Source organism: Nicotiana attenuata, unplaced genomic scaffold (assembly GCF_001879085.1).
Source record: "Nicotiana attenuata strain UT unplaced genomic scaffold, NIATTr2, whole genome shotgun sequence".
Lineage (NCBI taxonomy): Eukaryota > Viridiplantae > Streptophyta > Magnoliopsida > Solanales > Solanaceae > Nicotiana > Nicotiana attenuata.
This window is the reverse complement of record NW_017671595.1, coordinates 95,300-112,935: the sequence shown is the minus strand read 5'-3', so window position 1 is coordinate 112,935 and position 17,636 is coordinate 95,300. Positions and strand designations below refer to the sequence as shown.

At 35.2% G+C, this 17,636-nt stretch overlaps 4 protein-coding genes across 4 annotated transcripts in view; 1 reads left to right on the top strand and 3 right to left on the bottom strand.

Annotated features, from left to right (window-relative positions):
* Positions 1 to 3,578: 3,578 nt before the first annotated feature.
* On the bottom strand, positions 3,579 to 4,244 carry LOC109209194 (BON1-associated protein 2). Its single transcript, XM_019372411.1, has one exon. The coding sequence runs from the start codon at positions 4,201 to 4,203 to the stop codon at positions 3,670 to 3,672; it is 534 nt and encodes a 177-aa protein (XP_019227956.1). The 5' UTR covers positions 4,204 to 4,244; the 3' UTR covers positions 3,579 to 3,669.
* Positions 4,245 to 7,969: 3,725 nt separating this feature from the next.
* Positions 7,970 to 13,749, top strand: LOC109209185 (cell division protein FtsY homolog, chloroplastic). Its single transcript, XM_019372394.1, has 12 exons — positions 7,970 to 8,422; positions 8,976 to 9,080; positions 9,275 to 9,348; positions 9,451 to 9,509; positions 9,779 to 9,816; positions 10,521 to 10,641; positions 10,764 to 10,832; positions 10,917 to 10,999; positions 12,025 to 12,093; positions 12,184 to 12,246; positions 12,378 to 12,529; positions 13,415 to 13,749. The coding sequence occupies exons 1-11, from the start codon at positions 8,102 to 8,104 to the stop codon at positions 12,489 to 12,491; spliced, it is 1,116 nt and encodes a 371-aa protein (XP_019227939.1). The 5' UTR covers positions 7,970 to 8,101; the 3' UTR covers positions 12,492 to 12,529; positions 13,415 to 13,749.
* Positions 13,720 to 15,524, bottom strand: LOC109209187 (acyl-coenzyme A thioesterase 13-like). The gene is made up of 3 exons (XM_019372396.1): positions 14,730 to 15,524; positions 14,354 to 14,500; positions 13,720 to 14,139 (listed from the first exon to the last, which is right to left on the bottom strand). Exons 1-3 carry the CDS (start codon positions 14,976 to 14,978, stop codon positions 13,996 to 13,998), a joined length of 540 nt encoding a protein of 179 aa, XP_019227941.1. The 5' UTR covers positions 14,979 to 15,524; the 3' UTR covers positions 13,720 to 13,995.
* A 112-nt stretch (positions 15,525 to 15,636) lies between these two features.
* LOC109209186 (acyl-coenzyme A thioesterase 13-like) overlaps positions 15,637 to 17,636 on the bottom strand; it is a 2,805-nt gene continuing 805 nt past the window's right edge. The window contains exons 2-3 of the mRNA XM_019372395.1: positions 16,242 to 16,388; positions 15,637 to 16,030 (exon numbers count right to left, since the gene is read on the bottom strand). Of these exons, the coding sequence (XP_019227940.1) occupies positions 15,887 to 16,030; positions 16,242 to 16,388 (291 nt within the window). The 3' untranslated portion in view covers positions 15,637 to 15,886. The remainder of the gene's footprint in view (positions 16,031 to 16,241; positions 16,389 to 17,636) is intronic.

The following is a 17,636-nucleotide window of genomic DNA, read 5'->3' as shown; positions in this document are numbered from 1 at the left end:
AGGTCCAAAACCCCCAATTTTAGAAAACCTAGGTTCTACCCTAAATTCCCAATTTCCCCATTAAAATCTTTGTTTTGAAGTTTGAAATTATGTTTAAAGATGTTAAGGAGTAAAGAAAATGAGTTAGAAATCACTCACCAATCGTTTTGGAGAAGAAGAATCGTTTGGAAAATCGCCTCTTGTGTTTTGGGTTTTGAAAAAGTGAGAAATGACTGAAAATCCCGACCTTTTATACTTTACTGAAGGCTCGGCGCGGACCGCACAAAAGTGCACCGCGGCCGCACCGAGGAACGGAAGAAAAAGTGACTCTCTGAACCTACCCAGCGCGGACCGCACTGATTTGGTGCACGGCCGCGCTGGTCGACTTACCCCTTGGCCTTCTGAACCCAGGCCACGCGGACCGCACATAAATGTACCGCGGCCGCGCGGCTTCCAGCGCTGACCGCGCGGAATTGACCGCGGGCGCGCTGGGGGCCTGCAACCCCTGAACCTGCAACTTCAGAATGTTTCTAAGCCTAAGACCTTCCGGGACCCACTCAAAACTTACCCGAGCCTTCGGGGCTCCAAGCCGAACATGCAAATGAACTCATAAACATACTACAGACTCATCCGTGCGATCAAATCGCCCAATCAACATCATGAATCATCAAATTGGGCCTCAATACCCATGATTTTCTTCCAATTTCCATAGAACATCAAGTTTATATTTTCTAGCTCACAACACGTCAAATGACGTTCAAATTTAACCAAACTTTACAGCAATTGTTTAGACCACATATAACACTTGTACCGGGCGTCGGAACCAAAATACGAGCCCGATACCACAGTCTTCTAAACAAATATCACTTTCCAATTTCTTTAATTATTTTCAGAAAACAATTTCACGTAAAAATTCATTCCTCGGACTCGGGACCTCGAAATTTGATTCCGGGCACACTCCCAAGTCTCATATTTTCCTACGGACCCTCCGGGACTGTCGAATCACGAGTCCGGGTCTGTTTGCCCAAAACGTTGACCGAAGTCAAACTTAATCAATTAAAACATCAAAATTTTATTATCTTTCTCACAAATTTATATTTAAACGTTCCGGCTATGCGTCCGGACTGCGCACACAATTTCGAGGCAACCCCCAAGTGAGGTTTTCACGGCCTCAGTAATACAGAGTGAGTAGGAACACAGGTGATGACCCTTTGGGTCGTCACAAATATAAATCATCTATAGTAAATTTCAAATAATTATAATTTCTTAAAAGATATTATCAAATTACACATTTTTGCCTTCCTAAAAGTATATACTCAATAAATTTCATCAGTATTGTAATTTAACTCCTTTATGAGTAAACAGAAAGTTACTTGTAAATAACAAAAAAAATTACTTTTAAATCGGAAAATAATAAAAGTCCGAAAATTTTGAGAGACATATATAGAACTAAGACATGAAGATCTAGCCAGTAAATAGTATATTTTTTGCTATCGATTTTAGAAGAAATGTTCAAATTGGTATTCATCCTTACAATGTTCTCAAATTGTAAATATGCAATACTATGGTTCGTTATTTGATTTATTCACAATCTTCATAATCCTATAAATGAATAGTATTTTAATTATTCATTTGTTAAAGAATTTGAGAGTCAATAGTATTAATTAGTAAATTCAACACATGATTTGCATAGAAACTGCTGGGTGAGCCCCGAGCCTTGAGCATTAGACGTGTACAGTCTGGTGCTTGGGGGCGTAAGCCTCATAAAACTAAGTCTCACACACGAGTCTTAAGGAGTTTTGATATTGTCCCGCCCCTGGAATGAGTTTCAAAAAAGCTTTTTAAAAAACGGATAAATACTACAACTGGAAATAGGGGCGTATGCACATAGGTGGAAGCGATGTCATCCGACACCGCTTCACTGGTAAAAAATATTAAATGTTTATATTAATATTCTGCAAAAATGAAGCAATATATGGTAATGACACCTCTTCTTAGTAGAGAATACTTCTTTGACCGTTGGTCAAGCTCGTATTTGGGTTTGGAAAGGTCGTATGTTCGAATTTGGACCTAGACATTTTATTTTTTGAAGATCTTTGACCGAGCATTTTTGCTCAAAATTTGAGGCTAAGGAGAATTGAACGTACACTTCCCTTTGCTATAATTTTCAACTAAACCATTAGGCCAAGGCTTTCAACTTGTGAGAAATGATATTAAATAATACTTATTTATTTATTTATTTATGTTAATACGACACCGCTTACAAAAAGTTCTTCCCCTCACTGGAAATAAATACAAACGTAAAAACAAGGGACAATTTCACATTAGAACAACTGGGCTCCCTACTTTTCAATTTTATAGCCCATATTTTAATTTACAATCAACTAGCCCAAAAGTAATAGGCTAAGATTCAACATCCAGCTCCAATAGATTCTCAAAATTACTATTTAGTTTTTAAAAAAGATTCCTCAAGCTTTTAAATTTATTTTCGAATCAGTAACTAACTGTGACTCAAATATTAATTCAACAAACCAAATTCATTTGGGTGGTGAAAATTAGATTTTTAACAAGCTTAAATATGTGGGTTTAAATTTCGAATTTGATTTTGTGAGAAATTTGGAGTGAGTGTTATTTAGACTTGTTAGAAATAGTATAAAGAGGTTGTATATAAAATTTGAAGCCATTTAATGGAGATTTGGACTGGTTTTGAACAAGAATTGCAACTGAAAATCGTGGAAGAAGTCCGTCTACAGACGCTTGTATAAAGGTGTATAATAGTTTATAAGCTGTGTTTCTACACTAATATACACTATTATACAAGATTATACATAATTATACAAAAAATTGACTTCGTCTTCTTCCTTGCGTCTTTTCTGAAATTTAACTCAAATCTTGCTCATATCTACTCCAAATCACTTCAAATTTAAATTTTGAACTCCTATTGATATTTTCAATCAATTGGAACAACACCCAATCCAAACAACTAACAAATTCAAAAAGACCATTTTCAAAAACAAAGCTTTGAATGGTCTCCAATTGTGGACTTCTACTCTTCAATTTTCTTACATTGCAAGCAGGTGACACAAGAGGACAAGCAGAAAATACACGGTCCCTTGAAACATATGTAGAAGATGTGAGAAGAAGAGAGAGTGAAAACAATGGTTGTGAGAACATAGATTTAACTCCATAACTTTTAGAAGCAATGGTTGTAAGAACACAAATTTTGAATTTGCTAGTGTTTTCAAAAGCACAATATTTCCAACTAAAATTAATAAAAATAGGACGAAGGGAGTAATAACAATTGACACTCTAATTTTAAGCAATTGTAATTGAAAAACACGAGCAGCAAAGAAGAAGCTTTTAGAAGACCTCTTCCTGAAGAGGATATGTAACCGCTACATAGATATAGAAAGGTCATAATGCTTAAGAATTTAAAATACCATTTCAGTTTTCAAAATATGTATAACGTGGGCTAGGTGGGGTAAAACTTAAAAATATGGGCCATTTTTTGTTATGGTGTGATGTCATGTGTATTTTCTTGTAATTCTTTCTAAAAACAATATATATATATATATATATATATATATATTTCGTTCAATAAAAAAGGAATCCTTTCTCGGGAATCAAATTCATCTAAAACATATATGTACAATTCAATTTATCAATTAAAAGAAATTCTCCAAATTAAACCTAATAACTAGGGTAAACGGGAATGCCGGTTACAACTTCACAAGAATCTTTGCTTCCCACAGCCACCGGAGCTGCCGTCCACTGCTGTGAATAAGCAGAGGCGCAACCGGTAGTGTGCGGCGGTGCATTCTTGACCTTGACAGAGAAATTGATAATCCCATTCTTCTCACCCTTTTCATCCCTAAGCCTATAACTCAAGAAGTGCAGATAATCTTCTGGCAAGAATCCACCAATGAAATCCGACGTGGGAACTCTTGCAATCCCAATGGTTTTGATCCCATAAGAAGTCTTGCATTGAACCTCCACCGTCAGATTTACTGCATGCGTGGGTAAATCAACGATCAGTTTTTCGTTCCATACAGGGTAACTTCCGCCTTCTTTATCCATTTTAGTTGTTTTGTTGCATGAATCTGTTGTTCTGATATTTACAAAAGCGTTCTTCTTCACCCACTGTTTCCTGCTTTCTCGGAGATTCTCCCCAGATATCACTGTTATTTCTAACACTCGCGACGCTAAAGAGGACGATGGCTTCATCTTGGTCAAAGAAAATCAGATTACTATTTGAAACTTATGTAAAAGATGGAAGAAAGAATGGTAGAGATGGTGGCGTATATATAGAGAAGTTAGAGGAAGAGGGAGAGAAAGGAGATAGAAAGAGGAATGTTGCTTCCGTAATATTTAATTTGACATGGTAAAACTGACTATTTCTCCTAATTTTGGTCAATAACAAATTGCTTGGCAAGAAAATCAATTTAAAGGTTAATCACACGACTAACATTGACGTTTACGTTTTTATGCATTTTATTTATACGATCTGATAAACATTACTTGGGCTAACATGTTATAATGGGTTTAAGCTACATTGATTGATAACAGTTTTTACACTATATCAAGGCATACAACTTAATTCTAATTTTTATAATAAACATCAATTATATTTGTAACATGATAAAAATAGTTATTAATCCATTATTACATGTTACATTCGTTATGTCAAAAAATATGTCACTGTCAGTATATATATATATATATATATACATTATTTAGAGCGATAACACAATTATAAAGTCCATAGCTTCACGCCGGAAGTCCCACTCAAGATAAAGTGCTAGCGCTCCCTACGAATGATGACTTCATTCTCATAATTCAAACTCAAAATGTTTAATTAAGGATGAAGAGTTAGTTACCGACCTACCATAACTTTTGGTGCTAAAATAAATGTCTGTTCGAAAGATTAACATGCCTATCTATAGACTAGCAAGATATCTTGTAAAAGTTATATATGGACATTTAAACAGAATAGAGTTTTAAGTGTATTACATTACTGATGACGTGAATAACTTTTTACTGTTAAGTTTACAAATCAACTATAAACAAAATAAAGATTACATAACGTGGATTGTTAGCCTACAAATAAGATATAAGTAACATGTTGTAATCCGTTAAACTATATATATTGATAATTAATGTTGAGGCTAATTTTTTTTAGTCACTCAACTAAGTGTTAGTAACAAAGGGATTAACCTTGCGATGTGGATAAGGGAATGGCTAATAACTCTGTCGAAGAAGGATTAGTCGAAGTTTTATCTTTTTCTTTTTTGGCCATGTTTCCAACTTTAATTTTTCAATTAAGTTAAATGTATTTATAATTTTTATAATAAAAAAAAGACTAGAATGTCTCAACCATCAGTCCACTGATATAGTTATAATTATCAAATGCTAATCAGAAAAGACTTTCTTTCTTGATTACTTATTTAGTTCTTCTTGTGACATAGCAACAGTGATATAATCAGTTTATACAAATCACAAGTCCGCTGGGATTATGATATTTATTTCATCAAGTCCTTCAATCAAAGCGTGAGAAATTTCTATAAAAATGCTTCCTAACCCATTAATTATTAGCAGTTAGGTAATTAACTTTTTCCACACGATTTGCTATAGTTATTACATAAACATTTATGGCGAAACTTATATCGATTGCCAAACTAAATTTATTTCAAAGTATTTTACATTTAAAAATAGAACATAAGAAGTCATTTATCATATATCTTTTAATTTCCAAACCATGGCAACATCGAGCTTAGGTGTGGAACAACTTAAATATACCCAAGCATAGCTTTATATGCTCGCTAACCATGCATGGTGGATTACAAACAAAGGACAGGCTTGCACGAATAGGAATAAGTCAAGACAACCTGTGTGTGATATGTGATCAAGCAACAGAGACCATATCACACTTGTTTTTTGAATGCCACTTCTCCAAACTCTGCATTACTAAGACACTAAAATGGCTGAGGTAGGAGTGCAGAACATGGAATTGGAAGGTCTTTGGAAAAGAATTACAAGAAATGTAAAAGGGCGACTAAGGAAAAACTTTGTAAAACTTTGTACTTGGCATTATGTCTGCGTTGATATATGTTATATGGAAGGGAAGGAATGAAGCACTGTTGCAAAGCAAAGTCCCAAGGCCACAGAGCTTATGCAAACAAGTGAAAGAAGAATGCTTACATCGGATGAGAGACTGCCTGGATCTAAGGAAGAAGGATGATGATAGGATAGAGCGGAGGAATTTTTATAACTAGAACAACATTAGGCAAATGTAAATAAGCTATAGAGTTTTAGTTTTATAGAAGATGTTATATAGGTGCTGTTATTTTTCTGTTATTAGACCGTAGTTGATGTATACGTTTTGTCTGGTGATGAATAAAAATTTTCTTTCACCTAAAAAGATCTACCTTATCATTCCGATTAGTGGAGTGCTGATCAAGTGAGATGTTTGAGGATAATGAAAATAAATTTAGACAAAAACTCTTATGATTAAAGATATTAAACGTATGATATGCAATATGTTAATTAATAACAAATAATACGGTTAAAGACCGTATAAGTATATTAAAACTGTAAATAGATTTCTGTATTTTGCGCGTAGTCTGTGGCGACCCAAAACAATGTTAGTCTTCTATAGGTTTGACATTAAATATCAAGAAAAATTCTGCAGGATTTGCTAGAAACAACTCTATATGATTGGAGAATTTCTTGCTTTATTTATTAAAAAAGGAGAAAAATTGCCTCAGCTTCCAACAGTTCACGGTGCACCAGCCCATAGATTAATGGGTTGACTAGACTGAAGAGGAGACGCCAGCTCTGGTGGGAGGGTTTTGGTGATCATGCTTTAATTGTAGGGTCTGGTGTTAATTAACTATGAAATTATTGAGAAAGGCAAATCCAGCATTTTAATTACAAGAGATGTAAAGTACTGTTTAATTAATATTTTTATTCTTTTATGACAAACCAGAATATTTAATTAATTTGAGTTGGAAGCTATAGGCACAATAAGATTTAGGCACCCATATAGATAGTAAACTTTCTGATTTTAGATTATGCAAATGCTTTAGGTGTCATTAGTTTATGCAACATTTAAAAATCCAATAATAATTCTTCACAAAAACGCATTAGTTTAAATTCCTTTTCAGGAAGTATTCGGGAAAAAATACTCCAAAAAGATTTTCTTGAAGTGATTGTATGTTTTCCAAAGGATGTTTAGTCCTCAATTCAGAGAATATTATAGAGTTTTTTTTTAAAACAATAATATTCTAGATATGTTATATCCGACTCTGAGCAAAAACTTTTCTATTTTCAAATAATTTTTCAAATAGTCCACTCAAAATTAGCCAACAACTCCTAAATTGTTTGTTTAGGATCACGCTTTCTTTTTTTATGGTCTTAGTCATTAGGATTGTGTCATATAATCTTACATCATATTCTTGCGTTAGCATATGCGTGTCCAAGCTAATCCATGCATCTTACTACTAATTCCTTTTGTTCTTAGTTTTGTCTCTATTAATTTTATGCGACTTTGTTAAAATGGACAAAATCTTCGGTCAAGATCAGTCTATTTTTTTTGAGTAGTCATCTCCATTAATTTTCTCAGTAATGCACTCTGCAAGTCTTACAAATCCAGTTGTGGTTTCTACCCGTTAATAGATCAACAACTTATGTTATACATTTTAACTGGGCACGATATTTAAAAAGAACAAAAAGGACTTTTGAAATTTAAAATTTAAAACAATTCATAACTATTTCCTTAGTTATGAATTTTAAAGCTAAGTTATTTTTAAGTACAGCAAAGATATCTTTCTTTTAGCGAGAGACTAAAAAGAAAAATATATTATATAAATTGAGATAGAAAAAGAAGCGACAACAAATTGAATGGAGTATAATTTATCAAAATTAGCTTTAAATAGCGGTGCATAATTTGAATAGGGGTGCAACAAATGACTACTTGGTGTCACTTCTACAAGATTACCCCAAATGTTTGAAACCGAAAAAAGAAAAAGAAAAAGAAAAACAGAAAACAGAAAGTGGAAGCAGTAAACGACGTCGTGTGGAGCAGCATTATCTTCTCCATTGCTGCTGCTTTTAGCTGAACAAAATGGCTTCTCTATTATCTTCTCGTCTCCCACATCATCTTTCCTCTAATAAACCGGTGCTCCCACCATCAAGCTCCGGTTCAATTCTCCTTCACAACTTCACATATAAAACCCGGTTCGATCAATCCCGGTTCAAATGTTCAGCTGGTGGAACGGGGTTCTTCACGAAGCTGGGTCGTTTGCTGAAAGAGAAAGCAAAGAGCGACGTGGAGAAGCTGTTCTCAGGATTCTCGAAAACTCGAAACAATTTAGCAGTTATAGATGAACTTCTCCTTTACTGGAACCTTTCTGACACTGACCGTGTGCTCGATGAACTTGAAGAGGTGAATTTTTGAAAAATTAATGTTTTACTTCTTAGCCACTACAGAAAGTGTTGGAGGAATATACTCTGTATGTTCTATTTTTATATAAGATGAGATTTAATTAGATACGAGTTTAAAATATTAAATTAAACTGGTTTGACTAACTACGAGTTTAAAATGTTAAAACTAAACTTCATTGCAGCAGAAGAATATTTCAGAGTCTTGTTTGAAATGGGTAATAATGTTTTTGATACTTAGCGCAGCGTAGCCTTAGTTTAGTGCTGCCTTTAACTGACTATAAATGCTGCAGGTGGGAATTTTGCAATTATGTGTAAATTGAATTACCATTGCATGTATTCTACTTCTTTATATATGAATTTCATGGGGAAGGAAACTAATCTTAAAAGAATGTTGCTGATCCTTATTCTGAGATTAATGCCACTATTTGGTGTATTACATTACGAAATATACTTATGTCCAAATTTTGATCTGTGCAATTATTTAAGGTAAGTGGATTATTATTCCGGCACATGCAAGTATTGAGGTTTGAGACAATCTTTAACTGTGGTTTCAGGTTCTGTTGGTGTCTGATTTTGGCCCGAAGATTACCATAAAGATTGTGGAGAGCTTGCGGGAGGATATATATGGGGGGAAAATCAAATCAGGAAGTGAGATAAAAGTAATTATGCTGATATTGTCATTTTTTTCAGTAACACACTGATCTATGCATATTACCATAAAGATTAATAACAACTAATTATATGCAAAGATAACAGTTTTACAAATTTATTTTACTGTTTGTTTGTTAACTTACTGTTTTTCTTGGCTTATGGATGCATTGACGTTGTGGATTGCAATTGTATTGGTATAAAGAGTGCTCTTAAGAAGAGTATCTTGGATCTATTGACTAGCAAGGCACCTAAAACAGAGCTCCGTCTGGGCTTCAGGTTTCAACTGCTTTATAAAATACAGATTTTAATTTTACATTTATTTTATGCTTGTTTTTTAGTAGACTGAACTTAGATTTAGAACTTGCTTTTATGTACTAGGAAACCAGCTGTGATCATGATTGTGGGCGTCAACGGAGGTGGGAAGACAACATCTCTTGGTAAGGGAAGTAATATTTGTATAATTCATGGTAAACCTTCATTGTTGGTTGGAAAAGTAGACAAGCTGTTGTATGTTTGTCGCAGCAGTATAATTTCTCCAAGATCCATTTTTGTCAAAAAGTTAGTGACTTCTTGGTAATCCTCTAGAAAACATTTATAGTGGTAACGCTAGTAAAAGGAACAAAGATTTCTGGTATGTCCATCACCATGTCAAGAATTAAAATAGTGTCAGTAACTTGAGAGCTTTTCTCTTATTCTCCTAATGCAGGAAAGCTGGCAAATAGATTGAAGAAAGAAGGGGCTAAGGTGAGGCAATGCGGATCTATTAGTGCTAGCCACATTTCCATATCACTAATTACAAACTTTTCCAGTTAAATATCTCCAGTGAGCATTAGTTTTATGTTTGAAACAATAATTACCAATATTCTTATTGTTCAAAGTTTTGCATTGCATTTTAAAGATATCTTTGTGGCAATGTTAAACTTGTTACATACACTGTAGCTTTAACTCTTGTGATTGGTGCGGTCCAAAGCTTTTATGTTCTTCAGTTGGTTTGGGCAACCGACTCTATTATCTAAGTTGAGTAGTTCTGTCAATGAAGACCTTGGTTAAGCCGAAAAGACGGAATACATTCCTGTGATTCCCTTCCAACCTCGTGCGGACCTTCATACTCATATCTTGGGATAAGCTTCCAATTATTAAACTTTGACCAGATGAAACGTCTCATGATCCTTCCCCTCTACCTTGAGGACTAGCGTTGGAATTAGTTTTTGTTTTTTCTTACGGTCCAGTCATTTTTATATTTTCTTACTGTGTAAGTCTCTCATTCTTTTTACCTTCCTTTGATATTTTTCAACAAAGGAAATTGGTATTCGTTATGCATTCTGAGTAACTCGCTCAAACATTTTTATCTCTGTCACTTAAGTAGAATTAGATGCATTATCTTTCATCCTCTACTCATCATAGGATAGCTTCTGCATCTCACGTTTTTTTTTCTGTGAGCTTTTTAGATACTATTAGCAGCTGGTGATACATTTAGAGCAGCTGCTAGTGATCAGTTAGAAATTTGGGCTGAAAGGACCGGTTGTGAGATCGTTGTTGCTGAAAAAGAGAAAGCTAAGGCATCATCAGGTACCAAACTACAATGTTTAATTCGCAAGTGTTTGCAATGCTAGATATTAACCAGAATAAAAAATGACAATGTAAACTTTAAAATATTCTCACCACATGATCTTGAAGTTCTTCCTGAGTAGTTCTTTCACAGGCTGTTAAAAGAGGAAAGGAAGAGGGTTTCGATATTGTTTTATGCGACACATCTGGCCGTAAGTTTTGTGAACATGAAAACAGCTTTCTTATTCACACTTGGAGAGTATCTTTGAGTAACAAAGATTAAAACTTTTTACCAGGTCTGCACACCAACTATAGCTTGATGGAGGAATTGGTGGCATGCAAAAAAGTTGTCAGTAAAATTGTTACTGGTGCACCTAATGTATGTTATACTTGAACTCTTCAGCTTCCCTTTTCTTAATTACAGTGTCAAGCTTCCGTTAAGACTTGTCCCTTCTTTTGGAAAACTTGTGGTGTTTAAGTGTACAATGGAGTCCCGATTACCTCTTCACTAAATTGGCTTTGAACTGATTTAACCTATAATATATACATACTTGAATAAGCATATAACATGTAATGAAGTACAAATGGGGTTTTGGTCTACATTGCCCCTAGTCTTTCAATTATTTGAAGAAAGTTCTTACTTCACAGCCCCTTCATTCAACCTTTTTAAGTAAAACACTCAGAAATGCTTTCAAGAACTTTTTGCTAATTATTTTGAATAATTTATTCCTAAATAATTGTCCATGTGCAATGCACATGCATGCAAACTAGTTTCTGCAGAAAAGGGTTCAAGTGCTGAGACTATCCTCATTCCCACCTAGACATTGTTTTGTTTCTACATAATATAGTTTATATCATTAAAATGACTTTGTCCCTTAACCAGAGATATTTACATATAATGTTAGCTGTTTCATTTTGCTATTGCTAGGTATATGTCTGTCTTCTCTGTTTCCTTTAGGGTGTTGCGGGAGGGGACCTTTAAATGCGTCTCATGTCGGAGATCATGAAAGTTGTCTAGAACGGAGCAGGTCTGTGAGCCGAATATTGGTGAAACTTTGCATGATTTTATGCAGAGGAGCAGTAGAGAACAGGAACTAAGATTAGCAGCTTGCTACTCCTCTGAAAATTCAACATTCACAAATAACATTATGTGGCAGATGCTATTTAATACTTTATTCCCAGTTATCTCAAGTAATCAAGTTATTGTTATTAATTTATAAGTTCTCTTAGAAGATCCCCCGTATGGACTCTTGGGTCTTGTGAGGCTTCTCTTTGTCATCTATATCCTGACTCAATCTATTTACCATGCTAAATTTCTTTAGAGATTAAGCTATATAATTGCATGCATTGCAGAATGGAAAACAGCTGTCATGATTATTAAAACAACTTATCAAAATTTTGCAGGAAATCTTGCTTGTACTGGATGGAACTACTGGTTTAAATATGCTTCCACAAGCTAGAGAGTTTAACGATGTAATGACACTTGATATCTCGTTATTCTGAACCTCTATAAGTTACTTTAATTAGTTCAAGGTTCTTTATGAAATTGCCTTCTTCTCTCAGGTTGTTGGAGTCACTGGCTTAATATTGACTAAACTTGATGGTTCTGCTCGAGGTGGTTGTGTGGTATACTTTGAATTCTCCAAACTTAGCTCGTTTTTCTTCTTATGATTTTGTTGTCTGTTGTTGTGGTTAATTTTTCTCTCTATCTGACAAATTGCAATTACTTAAACGATCTCAATCTTTTGTGGATGCAGGTTAGTGTGGTTGATGAGCTTGGCATTCCTGTAAAGTTTGTAGGTGTTGGGGAAGGTGTAGATGACCTCCAACCGTTCAATGCTGAGGAATTTGTTAATGCTATCTTCCCATGAGGCATGATCCAGTGACAGTTTCTCCCAGATTCTAAGAAGTACGTGACTCTCTTAAATTTTACGGCATATGATGGTGGTTAAGCTGTTATGGTTTTTCAACCCGTATTTAGTTCGAGTCTCTTAGGTGATACAAGATTTAAATCACAAAAGTAATCGATATTCTTGAAATCTCAACTTGATAGTGAAGCTAGGAACTAGTATGGCTACAGGGAAAATCAGAACATGTTTCTTGTGGTAACGTTGTTCGTCGTTCTAGATGTCACAATATAATGAAGAGCAATTTATAAGATTCTGGAAACATTCATTTATTGTTTCTGCAAGTTCAAATTAGCTTATTAAGCATGAGAGCCTAAACAGTCCTAGTTTGGTAAGTATGGAATTTTAATTTACTTGAGTTGGAGATAATCTCACTTCAGTTTAGTTTAGAATCAGGAGCATCCAAGGGTGTGGCCTATTGGTCGATAGGGGATTAGGGTTCAACAGTGATCTTTTATCTATCAAATTTTGTTGAGTAGAGTTACCTGGTACCTATAGATTCAAGGTGGGCTTAATCTGAAATTTTTCCCTATGGTAAGATCAAAATTAGTCCCTATAATTAGGGGTCATCTAACTAGGTTCAACTTGTATTTTGTTTGATCCTCGAGGGAGGTGGCCCAGAATGAATGAATTTTGTCGGATCCTACATAACCAAGGTAAGACATCATGTTGGGTTATGTTAAAATATTGGAAAATTGGATTGAATTTGGACCATTCAACTCTCTGTATCGTTATCACTAAGTAGTAGTTCTGTTGCTGTAAATAATCTTTGTGTAGAACTCGGCACTATAAATACAACGTTTGGTTTCTGTTATAAATTCTGCTTTACTAATTCGACATTTGGTTTCCAATGTAAAATTCCATATAACTAACACTTCAAACTATAGGTACCAGGTAAACTCCAGATACCAGAAAGGTACCAGGTAAACTCCCAGATATCGGGGGTGAAGAGACGCATATAAATATTTTGGAGTGTGAGGAGTAATGAAAAATTTGGGATTTGGTCTTTGGCAAAATGGTTGCGGCATGCCTCGAGTCTGTGTTCATCAGAAGAGACATTAACTGCTATCAGGTATCCTGTGTAAAGGATGCCATTAGTTGCATCACTCGTTTTGAATCCAAGTAACTTTATGTCATCTCCTTGTCATTATTGCAGTACAAATAGTGGTACAACACTTGGACACAACTAATACATGATTAATGTACATGAATTTTCACTTCATTCTCTTTCAATAAATCAGAGGTTCAATTGTGTATTTTGATCAACCAACACTGGGTTACAAGAAAAATGAGGGAATCTCAGATAATTTGAGATGTAAATATTGCTATGGTGATACAGATAAGAGTTGGTCTCAAATTTGTCTAGTATCAGCCTGTATCCATGATTTGCCATTGTAATTTGTACATCAGCTGGAGCCCCTGAACATGTTTATCAAATGTATCTATTTAAAGTGTTTTGAGTTTGGGTTCATAAACTTGCAGCAGGCATGTGATAGAATGTTGCATTAGAGGCGTAGACCAATTTCCCCGAGTCCTTGAGCCGAAAATCAGCTGCAACTATAGTCAGGTTCCTTCCACTCCGAATGACAGACCCATCTACTACCACCTCTACCTAGAAACGATTCAGATACAAAAGGAGACAAATATAATCAGGGAACAAGAACAGAATGATTTTTTTTTTTTTTTTTTTTTTTTTAATTTGGTTGTTGTTGTTGACGGAAGGGGGAAAGGGAGGAGGGGGTACAGACATGATGTGCATTTGCTCATAGAAAATTGTTATACAATAAAACCAATTGATATTGAGGTAGAGGAGCTTTAATACTCACATTGCTTGGAGCAGCAGAAACAAAAGACATACTCAATTCTCCAAGAAAGAGTTCCTTATCCTTTCCCACAACAGTTCTGGCACAGGCAATTGATACCCTTTCTGCTACAGCTCCAACTGCTCCTCCATGCATGCTTTGATAAACATTCTACAATATAGTATAATAAAGAGGTGGCGCACTCGTCAGTACATTAAATATTACACATTCCAGAACTCAGAAGTGCATGTTCCGATGGAAATTGGAGAAACCATTAACTAAAAAATCATGCTTTATGTTTCTAACAACTTACTCCAGACCAGCAAAACAAAACCGTAGAACTCATTTTCGGAAAAGAATACAGAAAGAAGATGCAAAAAAAGTTACTCGATGAATTTACCGAGATAGCAGGTTTGACAGAAAGAATGCAGGATATTTTCCCAGGGAGGACGCTGTGGACCTTGAGGCAGCCGCAAATGAGTTCAGAGAAGGAGTCTTTAGCATCATGTTGGGTTGGAAATTTGGGTCCCACCATACTATCACGGCGGAAGCGAAGATCCACCAAAGAAGCCGCTGCCTCTGATAACTTTTCGGAGATGATTGTGTCTTTTGTGTAGAAATCGTTGGGTTTTGAACTCTCTTCTCCCATCTCTTTTGCCTTCTTCACTATCTTACTCACCCTACCCTGATACTCTTAAAGATATATTAAGCACTTTGCTATATGATCCAAAAATTTCCAACGTTTGTTTAAGAAACTACCAATTCTGCTTATCTAACAAACAACTTTCATTGATACCTTTTTCACCATGCTCAATTTTGTAAAATAAGGTGGAACAACTCAGAATGGGACCACACTAACCATCATACGGCTAAGAACGTCTTAGTTTGACTTGATACGAAATTTTAAATTTTAAATTCTTTTTGATCATGCGATCTTAACCTAACGGTATATGACATACCAAAAGATACTGTTTGAAACTTGTGATTTTAGACATGTCATGTCATTCTTATAAAGAGTGTCGTTAAAGATAATATGAGAATGTTAGAATTTAAAACTTACTAAATATAGAAAGAAATATTCTTTCACAAAATAAGGGTGCTTATGCTCCTTTATTTGTATACACCTCCTTTATTCCATTGAGGCTGTGTTCATCAGAAGAGGCATTTAAGTTGTCCTGTATAAAGGATGTCATTAGTTGCATAGCTTGTTTTTAAATCAAAATAACTTTGTCATCTCTTGGACATTGTTGCAGTATAAGTAGTAACACAGCACTTCAGTTAAATTGGAGTTTCATTGGACACACAACTAATACAAGATTGATGTGCATAACTTTTCACTTGATTCTATTTCAATGAATCAGAGGTTCAATTGTGTAAACAAGAAAAATGAGGGAATCTCAGATAATTCGAGATGTAAATTTGCCTCGGTGATACAGACAAGAGTCTCAGTCTCAAATTCGTCCAGTGATGTCTATATCCATGATTTGCCATTGTACATTAGCTGGAGCAGCTGAACGCTTTTAGCAAATGTATTTACTTAATGTGTTGAGTTTGAGCTCATAAACTTGCTACAGGCATGTGATAGAATGTTGCATTAGAGGTATAAACCAATTTCCCCGAGTCCTTGAGCCGAAAATCAACTGCAACTACAGTCAGGTTCCTTCCACTCCGAATGACAGATCCATCTACTACCACCACTGACTAGCAACGACTCAAAACACAAAAGGAGATCAATACAATCAGGAAAAGATAGCAGAATGAAATTTTTTGTTTTTTTGTTGGTGAGGGAGGGGAGGGGGGAGGGCTACACAACATGATGTGCATTTGCTCTTACGAAATTCCTATACGATAAAACCCGTTGACATTGTCACATTGAGGTAAGAGCACATTCAATGAAAGTTTTAATACTCACACTGCTCGGAGCAGCAGATACATATGACATGCTCAGTTCTCCAAGAAAAAGTTCTTTATCCTTTCCCACAACAGTTCTGGCGCATGCAATTGACACCCTCTCTGCTACAGCTCCAACTGCTCCGCCATGCATGCTTTGATAAATATTCTACAATACAGTCATACAGATACGAGGTTGCATTAACGGTCATTACTCAAGAATAGTTGACACTCCATAAGTGCATGTTGAGATCACTGAGATGATATCTGATTGAAATTGGAGAAAGCATCACATAGTAGGGATATGATTTTTGAATAATCCTTTATTTTTAACTTCATTTTATTTTCACTCTTTATATCTTTATGCATAAAAATTATCTTCATCAATCCTTATTACTCTCAAGCCCTCAATGAAGGTGAGCTGATCAGATGGCAGAGAAAGGAATCAAGTGCAAGACTCAAGACTGAGATCACCCTGTCCAACTTTGCAGAGCAACTAGAAGAAGATAGAAATACAAATCAAAGAAAACTGTTCTATTATCTTGCAAAAATTATTGGAATGTAACATTCCAAAAATATCCATATGTCTGCAACTCAAAGGGCTTACCCATGAAGTGATCCTGGCTAGTACAGGTTTAAAGAGAGAACAGACATATTCCGTACACAATATTTCTCTAATTCAACCACAAAAGTTAACTCATGAGATAAAGATTGATCAAAACCATACAAGGAGACATACCCTCAACTATGTACGACTCTAAAAATCTCCACAACCTCAGGACGAGACATTTAATATAACATGATAATCCAACATTGGGTAATCCAAGAATAGGAATGAGTTTGACTCTCATGTTAATAAGATGTCATCAAACGAGCAACTTTCTCCTTGCTCTAAGGCTCGCTCTCACCTATATGTCCGCAATTCCGGAGGGGAAAAAAAGAAGAGAGTTGTATGTGGTGTTTATATTCTTATTAGGGCAGGAAAACTTTTATTTTGTGCCTCTTTTTTGTCTCACAATTGTGTGGGTCCCAGAGTTTTGTGGACCTAGATGTGTAAGATATGGTCCACAAATATGTGAGATAAACCCGTTTGGATTGGCTTGTTTTAAGTGCTTTTAAGCCAAAATAGCTTTTAAGTCATTTTGTAGTGTTTGGATAAAGTAAAAAAGTGCTTTTAAGCACTTGTTTTTAAGCTAAAATGACAAAAACAAGCCAAAAGCAAAAAGTTAGAATTCCTAACTTATGGCTTAAAAGCTATTTTGGCTTAAAAGTCACTTAAAACAAGCCCATCCAAACAGGCTCAAAAAGAGGCCTCATACAACTAGTGTAAGCTGTGTGAGACACAAAATAAAATCACTCTTAGGGCAGAGTCAAGCTAACATTCTCAGTGATCCTCTACCCTCTCCCCCCCCCCCCC

Excerpts from the sequence above, each read along its gene's own strand:
- LOC109209194 (XM_019372411.1), bottom strand. The coding sequence starts at position 4,203 with ATGAAGCCATCGTCCTCTTTAGCGTCGCGAGTGTTAGAAATAACAGTG.
- LOC109209185 (XM_019372394.1), top strand. The coding sequence starts at position 8,102 with ATGGCTTCTCTATTATCTTCTCGTCTCCCACATCATCTTTCCTCTAAT. Across the intron at positions 8,423-8,975 it reads TGCTCGATGAACTTGAAGAG|GTTCTGTTGGTGTCTGATTT; the intron begins GTGAATTTTTGA and ends CTGTGGTTTCAG. Across the intron at positions 9,817-10,520 it reads TGAAGAAAGAAGGGGCTAAG|ATACTATTAGCAGCTGGTGA; the intron begins GTGAGGCAATGC and ends TGAGCTTTTTAG.
- LOC109209187 (XM_019372396.1), bottom strand. The coding sequence starts at position 14,978 with ATGGGAGAAGAGAGTTCAAAACCCAACGATTTCTACACAAAAGACACA. Across the intron at positions 14,501-14,729 it reads CTGTCAAACCTGCTATCTCG|AATGTTTATCAAAGCATGCA; the intron begins GTAAATTCATCG and ends ACTATATTGTAG. Across the intron at positions 14,140-14,353 it reads TTTCTGCTGCTCCAAGCAAT|GTAGAGGTGGTAGTAGATGG; the intron begins GTGAGTATTAAA and ends AATCGTTTCTAG.